At 37.0% G+C, this 12,784-nt stretch overlaps 1 protein-coding gene across 5 annotated transcripts in view; it reads right to left on the bottom strand.

The window, feature by feature from the left end:
• The window catches only part of KLHL32 (kelch like family member 32), a 129,352-nt gene that overhangs the window by 31,804 nt on the left and 84,764 nt on the right, over positions 1 to 12,784 (bottom strand). For 4 of the 5 annotated variants that reach the window (XM_055811050.1, XM_055811052.1, XM_055811054.1 and 1 more), the window contains one exon: positions 7,558 to 7,773. The exons of the other annotated variant lie outside the window; for it this stretch is intronic. In XM_055811050.1, coding sequence (XP_055667025.1) covers positions 7,558 to 7,773 — 216 coding nt within the window. The remainder of the gene's footprint in view (positions 1 to 7,557; positions 7,774 to 12,784) is intronic. 5 annotated transcript variants of the gene reach the window in all.

The following is a 12,784-nucleotide window of genomic DNA, read 5'->3' as shown; positions in this document are numbered from 1 at the left end:
TGCCTTGGAAGCCACTTCACAGTGAGGCTTAAGATCTTTTTGGACAAACGTATTTGTCGTAATTTCTTCCATTTCTCCCTGGCATGAGGGAGTCCAAGGTGATCAAAGGAGTAGAACGGCCCTTTGTCATAAGGCAATGAAAGCCCCAGCTCTGCAACTCACTCACACATCTGGAAGCTGCCAAAGGGTATCCCTGGAGGAGTAAGCAAGGTTGTGCGGTAGTGCTACTGCTTATCCATCTCCTTTCCTCCTCACCCTCCTGGCGCCACTAGTGTCCTGGTCCTGGGGCCAGAGCGACAGCAAGGGACAACAGCTAGCCAGGCCTCAGCAGTCACGCCAAAGTGACCCACTTAATAGCAGGTCTAGACATACGAGCGCAAATTTACTTCAACCAATTTTACACACTTAGTTTAGGTACTTAACTCCAAAACTAGATTCTAGCTACCTTAACGTATTGATGACAAATTGTATGGTTTTAGACAACCTGGAATTCAATTTCGTTTCTCCATCTTCTTTGGCACCATAGTTACAAATAGAAGTAATGCTTCTACCAGCTCCCAAAGGAAAACTTGTTCAAATACAGAGTTGGGAATTCTCAAAAGAACTTTTCATCTTCTATCATTTTCCACAAGCTTGAATCCAACAGAAACAGTGTTAAACAGCTTTACTGGGAGTAGAGATTGCTAACATCTGTATCTCTGAATGGAAGACATTAACCGAGAGAGTAACAAGAGACTGCCTCATTTGATCATCCATGGTATCTGTGGGTTTTAGATTATGAATGTTGTTCTCTTTAATGTAAAAATGAAAATAAAGTGTATTTCCTACCACACCTGGCTTTCATAACAGCCTGAGCAACTATCTTTTATGTAACCATATACCTGCTCATTAATAAATTATACTTCAGTTAATCTCCGACAGATCAGTGCCACAAAGAGCATAACAGTCTATAACAAACACAAAACCCACTATAACAGATTAATTCAAATGCAGAATGCAGTATCACAAGAGCAGTCTTGCTGTGTGCACACTTTGCTGTCCTTTTTTGGTTTTCTAAATAACACCCATCCACTGCTTAGCTGAAGAAGTGACCGAAATTCAAGAGCTGTGGGCACAACAGCCTTCCTAAATACTGGTGTGATGTTCTGTGCACTTCTGAAGTTAAGCTGGGATAAATAAGGTGAGGCAATATTACTGTAGGACACCAAGGCAAAAGTAATGTTCTCCAGTAATTCTCTATTGCTCACAGCAACAGCAGCAAAATAATCAAGTTTTCCAATTGGAACTGACATACATTAAAACCAGTAAAATAAGAAGAATACACAGTTGCTCCCCATATAAACCTAGTTTTAATACAGAAAACCCCTTTCTATGCTTCTATACTTGATAAATAACAGTAACAAGATTAGCTAACATTCAAGAAGTAACAGGCAGAAACTTTCAAAAATTCAGAAGAAAAACATATATCAAGTTCACAAAACTTTACAGTAAATGACAAGATTAAGAGGCCATAAGATTTAAGCTAAAGCAGACAAAGAGGGAAGGTGCTTCATTAAGAGGAGAGAGTGCCAACAGGGGTAATATTCATTTCCAGTGTAAGCCAAAATGCCATTACTACTACAAATGATGCAGAAATTGTATCAGGAAAAACGTGCATGACCTGAGCATATCGGCAGAGCAGAGTGTGAGATTCAGCTGCCTCCATCCACTGTAGCCCGGCACAAACCCTGCCTAGTCTGTAGCTCCAGTGGACACTGATCTTCTTGCAGATTCTGCGTGACAACTGCCAGCTTGGCCTATATATAATGGATACCCTACCAAAAATGCTGCGTGTGCCTATGCTTATAAAAATTAACCCTACAAAATAGTCTAGAGAGACCATAAGTAGTACTACCATTGCACACAGTCAATTCAGGTGAGATACCTGTGATAATGAGCATTAGCCTTAGGAAAAGGAAACCTACATGCTGTCACATTTTATGTTTTCACACTGTTTTTATTTGAGGGTAACCATGTAATCTTGCTTGCAGCTAGTTATGATACACAGTGCAACCATCACCAATCTAGCACAGTGGATATTGAGTTTCAAGGGTGGCACTTTGGTGCTTTTAGGTAGACTACTCATGAAAAGAGTACTAAAAAGAGGGTGAGAACTCAACAAGACACACATGGACCACATGCTAATTTTCCCATACAGCCTCACCAATTCACCTCAGCCTTGATAAGCAAACTCCTTTTTTCTCTTGATAAGGGGCTGACAGCCACATTTTAGTGTGGTGGTTTTCTACTTAAGGCAAATACTCACTAGGGACAAGCATTAGACCACCAGGCATGATTTCATTTATTGCCCAAGAGAGCACTTAAGCTTATTTCTTGAACAGTGAAAGGCTAATATACTGTTTAAACACAGCATTGATTACTGAGATGCTTTTCTTCACTTACTGCTTTATGTCATTACTTACTTTGCAGTAAAACTTAAGTTCACCTTTAGCAAGGCACTTAGACCGCATTTCATCAAAACATATATATACATCCCTGAGAAACATTCATTTTGCTCTCTCCATATTAAAAATTACCTGCAGAATCAAAAGGCTGAAAAAAAATTAAATAAAATCAAGTACTGCGCTGAAGGAATGGCAATCTTGTGCTGGAACATGACAACCCACTGTGGAAACCGCTGTTCTGCATAGGAAAGTTGTCTTTGGGCCTGTCTTCAGCAGACAACTGCTCCATCATAACAGCCTGTTACAATTCATACGCTGCAAAATTTCCTACAGTACTGAACTCTGTGGGATTTCTCTGGACAATACTTTTGGCCCTGCACAAATGCCACCAGGAGATTCAAAAATGGAGCTCAAGTATAAGAAAAGGCCATTGAAAAAAGGGTACTTTACTCTCCCTTAGAAAAGGATAACAGGACTGTAATTAACAAAATTGGATTTATATATTCATTGTTTTTATAAAATAGATAATTAACAACTCATATTGACCTGTAACACTGTAGTCTTCCTGTCTTCTATTTTTCTATTTATTCAAGCAAAGACCCTTCTCTAATACAGAGATCAAAGATTGATTTGGCACATCACATCCACAATAACAAACGGAATAACTAGTGCTATGCTTTCATATGTGGAAAATATACTTTACGAACACAAGTTCACAAGTTGCACACAAAGAAGTTAATATGGCTGGAATGTCTTGGAAGCCTAGACGTGGAAAAGACTCAACACTGTTGAATGCTTTCTAGCTGAATCAGCTACTTATGCAGTTTTATCTAGCAGTTTTTACTAGATAGCTTGCTTATTAGTTGATTACCAAGAAACTGAGTTGCATGGCAAAATAATAAAAAAAAAAAAAACACAACAAGAAAAAACTCCTAATCTTAAGTTCGGAAGTACTGGCAAATACTAAAATTGATCTATTTGTAATGTTAGCTGTTTAAAAAATATATATCCTCTAACAACCTACTTAACCAGTAGCACAGAAGTAAAAAACTAATCTATACTGATCTCATGTTAGGATTTTTTTGCCAAGTGTGATTTGCGATTTCACCTGGATCAAGTACAGTATTTAATACAGTATGACTTGACCAATGTACTGCTGGAAGACAGAACGATCCAGTAGATACTTCTATCTGTAACTATTAGTATGATCCTTGAAATATGAATATTTAAGCTTCATGACACTGAATTTTTTAGTAACAAACATGGTAAGGCATAACTATATTTCAACTAAGGCTAACATCAGTTTTTAACTTAAATATTCAGCTTGTTTTCTACTTGCTAAGGTTCCAACAAGAAGCCCTCTACTGCTAGATTTCTCTGAGAATACGTTCTGTCTTACAGGGTTGGTTACCTTTTCAATTATCAAGGGAAAGAATTCATCTGCTTCCTTAAAGTAGAGCCAATGAGCCTTTCAAGTAATGGCCAATTATGAAAAGATTCACTTTTCACTTCGTGATAAACTAGACATTTATGTCCTCATCATGACCATTTCCTGTGAATAAGAGTGTGCTGCACAGCCCATGACGAAGAGGAAAAATACTAAACAAGTTCCTTTTTTTTCCTCCAACTTCTTCAGGGTTCTTCCTTGATATTCTTCAGGTTTTTATTTAATCCTTTCTTCCATGCCACTGCTTTAAGTTTACTTACGTTTTAATGCAGCCAATAAAGCACAAATTTCATATATACAAAAGAATGTTTCGTAATCTCACATGCTAGTAAAATGTAAAAACTCAATATGAAAACAAGTCCTACGTCAACTAATAATCATTGTGACTGTCTTAGTCTAGCTAAAAAAAAAAAAACCCTAATGATGAAGGCTAATAAATTGTTCCGATTTCACAGGCTATGAAGGTTTACTGGTAGGATTTATTTTGTTTATTTGTTTTAAAAGAAATACATCATTATATTTCTTGTCCATTGTCTTTGCTAAACATAAGACACCTACATCAAACCAAAGAGTTTCAAAAGATTTCAAGAACTAAAAAAAGAAATTAACTACTTAATTTGTCCACTTTACCCTGGTCTGGAAGTCACATTTTTCTACCTGAAGAGATCAACAGGAATGAACATAGTACTCTACATTAATCCATGTCCTTGTATACTGCCATTAATATTACTGTTTAACTTTCTCAAACTTGTTTTTTCAAGGCTATATTTCACCATATTCATACAAACTGGGCAATTGTGAATCGGTAGTCAAACAAAAATCCAAGATGTGCCAGATACAAGCTGCAGTCACTTCAGTTTAAATCACTTCCAAGAATCAGCATACGCATATTGATGTGTTAAAATAATTGCCTTAATATTTATGTGCATTAGGATCAAATCACCAAGTGGACATTAGTAATTTAAACTACTGGAAATAACCGTACTCTGCAGACAGTGGCACCCTTTCCAGAGATCATCTGAGGGAAGCTTAAATTTTGTGCTTAGGACTTCATGGGAGCCCTACTACTAAAGGTGCTTCGCAGACACAATGAATTCATATTGCCGTAACACACACGCACATGTGTATGCAGGAAGCCACACTAGTCACAGGTAAGACAGACAAATCCAACGGTAGCATCCCCACATCAGCTTTTCTATTATCTGCCCCACTTTGTGCCAGTTTCCTCCAGCTTCCCCAACACCTCTTGCTTTGCTGTTCTTCCTTAAGACATGGGATGGGGATTTGTCAAAGTCAATGAGCACTTTATTACAGTGAGAGTGCTCAGTAATGAACAATTCAGCAATTTAATGAGATTCTGTAGATCTGTCTCCAGCCTGTCCATCAAGTTTCACTTCTATAAAGCACCCTGACACTAATCCTCTGGCATACCCAATCTTCACCCTGGGCTGAATATTAGATTCTTCCATGCTATATTGCATTACCACTATAACCTTAGCAAAAATGATGAACTTAACTACACTTGAGGCAATATAGCTGGTCTGATTTGATTTTCTTCTATTGGGTTGACTACGAGGGAATTATTTATTTACTAAAATAAAGCAAAAATCCAGTTTCTTATTACCTTCTGAATGCCTAAATTGGTAAATATTTATGTGTCTTTTAATTCATTCTGGGGACCTGGAATATTTATAAATATATATTTATTCCTGGTTGTACAGACTGAATTAAAGAGACACATGCATGTGTTGCCTGCAGCGGAAAAACTAGTTTTAAAAAAAATTCTTCGGAACAGTATTAGTAACCTTTAGAGAGGCAATTATGATAACACTTAAATGGACAACGTGGAGTTTGTTGTCACTCAGAAAGCAGCATATTACCTATAAGTATCTCTCCCCAGTCTGACCCTGCAACAGAAACAGAAGCTTTGTCAAATTTGCCTCATGAAGTGTTCATTGTCTGGAGCGCACACAATTAGGAAAATTATTTCCAAGTTCTTCCTGCAGACAGGACAATGACACAAGATTTAAAAACTCCCACTTCCCAAACATTGTTTCAGCAGGTTACAGAGGGCATATTGCTCTGGATATGCTTGCTCATTACTGAGCTGGCATTAATTTGTACTTGTATGGCTTTCTTTAGCAACTTTTCTAGCAAAACTATACCCAAGGCATGTAACCAGGAGATTTCACTGACCCTGCAGAGAAATGATGATAAAACCCAACTGGCCAATCAGGCACGCCCCATATGTGAACTTCAACATCAAAACCTTTTCTGATAAGGGGAATATGGGCTAGGACTCTAGAGTACTATGCAAAAAAAAAACCCCAAACCAAATTCACTATCATGGGTAGAGTGCTGCAGGTTCTGTTACACAGACACACTCCAGAGACTGGGACAGAAAAGAGTCTAACTTTATATTAATATTTGCAGAAAATACTATGTTTGTAAAATACTCCATAATCTAATGTTTTGGAAACAAATATGCCAGTTACCAGACTGAAGGGTTGAGTTACATCTGCATACTGTCTTTATGGTTTGAAGAGCTTACCAAGACATTTTTATTTTTTTAAGAATAAGTATTTTGTTGCTGCATGATGTTACTAATTCACAGAACATGATGTGCCCCACACATGAAAATGTTTTACACTTTATGAAAATGATGGTATATAAATGAAATTATTTGCTTAGAACAATCCAAAAGATAAGTAACAGGGATTGAAATGTAAATCAGTCTTCTGACTCAGTCTTCTCTGGACCAATAGAACACACTTCCTAAAAAGAAAGCACAGGTTTCTTTCAAGCAAGTTACATTCTACCTTGAAATATCCTGAAATACTTTCCTCTGTAAAATATGACAGCAGAAGAAAACAGAAAGAAGTGTTTGGGTAACCAACACTATAGAGATTTCCTTCTACTATATTGTAAATTGCAATTTTTACAGACATATGATGGGAATACTTCCAAGGATAGATTTTTGGCTTAGGTTTTGTGTTTCTCTTTACAGGCTATGTGTTTTTTTCATATTGGGTTCACACACACACACACTGAAGGTCACAATATAATGCTGTTATCTTGTTAATATATGGCTAGCAACCTGGCCCTTTTCTAGATCCAGCTTTTTTAAAGGAAACTATCTCCATCTCCAGCTTCTTGCTGCAAACCTTCCACTAAAACCTCCACCCATCTCTGAGCAGAGCAGCCTCTGTGTTGATTATCTAAATTTGCTTCAGGCAAAGTCAGCTGTGGTGGCCTAAATGACTACTGACTTTACACAGCTAAGTTTACCTGAAGTGAACAGGAATGACTGCAGAAGCAAGTTTGCCACCAGGCTTGCAGCAGTAGCCTCACCAGAGGCAATAATAATTGAGCGGCATGAATCAGCCACCTCTTCCCACCAACAAAGCTGGATCTGGAAGAAAATCTCTGGCCATATCAGAGTAAAACAAGTTAAGCAGTAAGACAAATTTCTCTTTTAAACAAACTAATTGCATTAACACAGCACAACTTTTTTGAATTTAATGTAAAAATTTCCCTCAGTTGTTATTCACAGTTTTTGCTCAAGTGCTTATCCTCCCTCGAGATTGCTCCAGGGTTTCAAAACAACAGATTACTGCTACAGTTTACAGAATATCGCACATTCTACTTGTTCACCAATCTCCTTACCTGCCAGATTTGTTCTTCACTGAGTGAAGTGAGTCTATCACTTTTAAAAACCTCTCGAAGGAGACAGTATGGGAGTGCCAGAACTTCTTCGGGATGACTCTTCAATAGCTCAGACAGATGTTTTACTAAGAAGTCAACCACTGCATTCTCCAACAAAGTGAGGTTGAAGAGGTCCGCAAGCTTATACAGGTCCAAGTAATTAAAGCTATTTAATTCCTAAATGGTGAAGCAAACAAAATATGTCTCAGAAAAACAACACAACCAAAACAGAGAATAAAAAAATCCCACAGGTCCGATAATGAAAAGAGGTTATTCTTTTGGAGCTGTAGAGAAGGAAGGCAATATAACTTGAAATTAATTAACACAGCCTCATTCAAAATGTATGTGTAAATGTTACCAGTGCATATGCAAATATATATGATAGTACTAATTTATATTGCAACTGCTAAGGTTATATATGCATAAAGCATCTGTAAGAACTATGGAGTAGTATGTAATATAGTAAACCAGCATGATTTACACCATGTGACAAGAGCTCACAGGATTTAACAAGTGGATTAAAAAAATGTGTTTGTTAACTACAATGGTTTGTTACAAAGCAATTGTTTGTTCATTATTTACTGTTTTGATTGAGCTAGAGCACTTGTGTAGTACAACTTTTAGTTCTATGAAACCTCACAAAACAAGAGATGTCGAACTACATTTTATTACGTATAAATTGTATCTTCAGTGAACAAATAAACCCTTCTTTTCCAATCACTGATATCAACCTCTAGTGGACGCCGGCCTTGTATTCCTTCTCCCCCTCCTTCCAGCAGCAGAAAATCTGCAGAGACACAAGCTGCAGTAACTCAGGGCAGGAAGTTTCTTCCATCCTGGTAACAAATAACTTACATTTATAAGCTAATGTTTTCAACTTGGCATCCCTTGTATATTAGCGGCTGGACAGCGAATTACTGCTATTGTAGACCACACGACTCCCTTTTAGGAGAGAGGCCAAGAATTCATCTGTATTTGAGAGAAGCACCCAGGATATCTGGGAAATAAGCACATTTACCCATTTCCTCTGTTCTTGCTGCATGCTCACACCTCTCCTCTCCTCCTCTCCCCTCCACAATCCTCGGTTTCATCTTCCAATTTACCGCAATGCTCCCTATCAGCTGCCTTCTCCTTGACCAGCTCCATGTGTGAAAATGACAAGAAGTCTTGTCAGTTTCACTTTGCCGGTTAGTTAACATAGGGACTAGAGCAGGAAAGAGAAACAGACTAAATTAAGTCAATTTCACTTTCACTGCTCTGCTGGATGGAATGGCAGCACCAAATGAAACTGACAAGAAATCTTGTAAATGTCAAATGAGCTGCACGGCTGGCAGATAGAGCAGAGCAACAGGGAAGATGGGAAAGTGCGAAGAGGGGGTTTTTTGGAATGTTTTATGGACTACATCTTGAACGTGTGAATTGGGTGGCTGTCCCAATGACTGTGGAGCTGTTTATGCATATGCAATGGAGAGTGGAGAAAGAATTTTTTTCACCTGCTTAGAGGAGTCAGTACTGGAAGAAACTGAATCAAATTCCTGTGGAGGCTCCTGCTCCTTACGTAATCACCCTGTCCGATCGGTGCACCTTCCCCAGCAGAGTTGCACACTAAAGATAAATCCTACTCATTATCTACTCAAACTGCTACACTGGAATTTCACATTGTTTTCTTGGATGAACAAAGAAAACTTCTTGACATTGTCAGAACAAGCACTAACAGATATCATCCCAAAAGCCACAGATATTCTAGTGTCAGTTCCTCCTCACACTAACATAAAAGAGGTAAGGATAAATGCTTCCCAATTGCTGAAAGAAAGAGGGAGGAATGAATTTTGCATGAGAAGTATCTGCTCTGTGTGCTTGCTCAGTGACTTAGTATCTGCAGTTCACAGATGGTACCTCACACCACCACTTGCATGATGGCCATGCAATGGTGGCAACACCACACAGGAGCACAATCAAAGTAAACATCACAGCATTTGACAAGCAACAACCATGATATATTGTCCCTGGTTTGGAAGATGATCTTTTCAAAGAACTCCCTGATTGAGTGAATGCCAAACATCCAGAAAGAAATTTAGAATAGCTCAGTGTATATTTATCGAGCTCTTTTGTAGTCAACAGCTATACCTGGTGAGGACAAAAATAAACAAATAAATAATCAAGCATTGTGATCTGAGGATCAACAGCCCAATTACAACATAGGCCTGATCAAACCCCACTAAGTGTCAATGGGGAAGAACAGATGGCTTTTGGTGGACTTCAGAAGAGGAGAATACTGGAGACAACATAATGGAAATCTTTCCTCACTAGAGAGAAACAGTAATATGACACACAAAAATGCAATCTTCCCCTGAAAAATCTTCACATTTTCAGTGAAATCTGAAACACACTGATAAGTCTTTATTTTTGGTTTGGGTATTCTTTATGATTCCCCAAACTCCTCTATCCCCTCAGATCTACACCAACTGAAGTTTTTTGTGAAAGCTGTCATACAATTGAAGAGGCCAAATATACTTATGGATGGATAAATAAACTCTCACCAGTTGTTTATTTACAGTATTTTTTTTTATTTATGTGTGTTCACTTATTTCAGCTGCTTATTTATTTATGTGTCTTTATTTATTTATTATGGGGGTTTATTTGTTTACTTATTTTCATTGGTAAGCTTCAGGTGATTTTTGATGCTTCACCTAACATAATGTATTAGTAACCTGCTGGACTTATGGTTTACTGCTTGATGAATATTGCAAGTATATTTTGTTAAAACTGGTCTCGGCCTGTAATCAGAAATAGTAATTTCTGGGTTTGTAAGGTTAGAGCTGATCTATAGGTTTGTATTTCACTGCCAAAGAAGCAAGTAGTGCACTAGCTTTTACAAATGAAAATTATCACTGTCATACCAATATTCAAATCAAAATTATATAGTACTATACATTACTGTCTCTGTGATGATACTAGAGGGCAAAAATGTCACACTGAGATTGCATGATGTATAGCACAGATCAGATAAACTAGTTCTTCATATGTGGTAAGACTTTCAGAAACACCAAAAAGCAGTACATATGTTAGTTGTAAAAAAACCGCGCAAAACCTGCACCTCACCTTCTATCCTGAAAAAAATATCCAACAGGAAAATAACAAAATCACTGGATTTGAAGAGATTTTCAAACTAAACTTTTAATTGAATTAAAAACTTTGTTTAAAAATGGAATAGGTTACTAAAAAGAAATTTAGGTGCAGGCATGAATAAGGGTTGTGGCAGTCTGTGTTTTCCACAGATTTTATTATACTGTGTTAAAAGAGCAGCTACAAAAATTAAAAGCCATGTGCAACTTTCTTCTGGTACTGTATCGCAGCATGCATTCTTTAGAAACATGCAACACAAGACAGGTTTATGTAAATTCTTGAAACTTTTAATCTTTTTTTTTTTAATAAAACTTTTTAATATATGCCACTTATCTTTTTTGAACTGAAGGATGAAATATGAACACAAACAGAACTGTCACTAACAGCTGAAGAGAATTAGGGAAGGTAGTGATCCTATCTCTTCTAATATGATGTATGTTACGCTGCTGAAACATGTTCAGACTAAGATTATTTATGCAGGTCTTACAACTAACAGTTGAAATAGTTCTAAAATCTCACATAAAACTCAAACCAATTTAATAAATTGGCCAAATTATTTATCAATGTCTACTTCTAAAATGAGAAACTATCTTTAATCCTATGCATACTACTTACTATCCATCTCCCTGCTTCCCCTCTCTCTGAAGTAAGAGAATCTATTGTTCTACACTATTGGTCTTCTGCTTCAGCAGTATCAACCTTTAGATGCCAAACCAATTTAACAATGAGCCGATATGTAAAACCCTCATAAAAGAAAATCAGTTTTCCAAACAAACATAATCTGAAAGATGACAAAACTAAATATTTGAAATAAATTACGTGACAATGTCCACATTTTAATACAGAAGTGTATTTTAATATAGAGATATGATAAATTGTCAAATGGGAAAAATAGATATAAACATTGTATTAAAATTACTTCAAAATCCATCTTTATTCATTTGTACTTTAAAGAATAATTGCCTTGCACAAGCCACAGAAAAGGAAGTAACAGATTGATAAATTAGAGTTAATCATAACCAAGTACACAGCAGACTATTATATACCTCTATTCCTCTGCTCCGTGTTATAAATAGTAGAAAAAGCACAAGGAGAACTAAGGGGAAAGAATGCATTTCTTTATGACCTTATTTGAAAGATAAACTCCTTGGGGAAATACAATTTATTCAGATTATCAAGACCCTGCTGTGCAAATCTACAGTGTGGGAGCACACTACAGAGATCAAACAATATTTACTTTATTCTGTTGGGTATAAAAGCTTTTAATGAATGCATAATTAAGACAGAAAAAGTATATACAGCTTTAGAATTCCACTGCCAAGCCAAGCCATTAATATCCAAAGAATCGTACCCGGTTGTAACTCCACCTGCTTCCTATTTAGATTACAACACAGTTATAAATCAAGGTATTAAAACAACTAGCCTTGCTGCTATAACAGTGTCACCATGCAACTCTCCTCTATTTCCCCCTTCCCTAAAAGGGGTTCAGCCTCTTTAAAGCAAAAAGGAAGTGCAAGGTCTCTGGGACAGGGACATGTTTATTTAAAATCCCAAAACAACACCTAGCACAACAGGGTCTTGACCCTGTGTCCTCCAGGTTCTCTGCTACGTTAAATACTATAAACCAGGTGCAGCATTCAGAAAAAAGCCTTAACATAAATCATAGCAAAGACAGACTCTAAATAGATAAGGGATAGTACAAAAATTAAAAATTGTAGTGATAAAAATGTACATCTAACCAAAAAAGGGAATAACACAATCTTAAGAGAAAAGAAATCCAGTTTTGTTGGTTCTAGCTCTTCCCTTCTGTATCAAAAGTTCTCATTCTGCAAAACCTTACATATTTACCTAAGAACTAACAGATCATGCACATACCCAATAGCACAGCAGACATGCGTGTTCCATACTAAGCATAAGCAAAATTACTTCAAAAATGGTATTTTAAATCTTATTTGAAATTTGCCTCCATTAAACACTGAAGCCATCAGGTTGAACCATGAAAGACATTTTGCTGAAGCCTGGTCACAGTGGAACAGCTGGGTTAGAATTTTGCAATGTATAA

Source organism: Falco peregrinus, chromosome 7 (assembly GCF_023634155.1).
Source record: "Falco peregrinus isolate bFalPer1 chromosome 7, bFalPer1.pri, whole genome shotgun sequence".
NCBI classification, from domain to species: Eukaryota; Metazoa; Chordata; class Aves; order Falconiformes; family Falconidae; genus Falco; species Falco peregrinus.
This window is presented reverse-complemented; position numbering and strand designations above follow the sequence as displayed.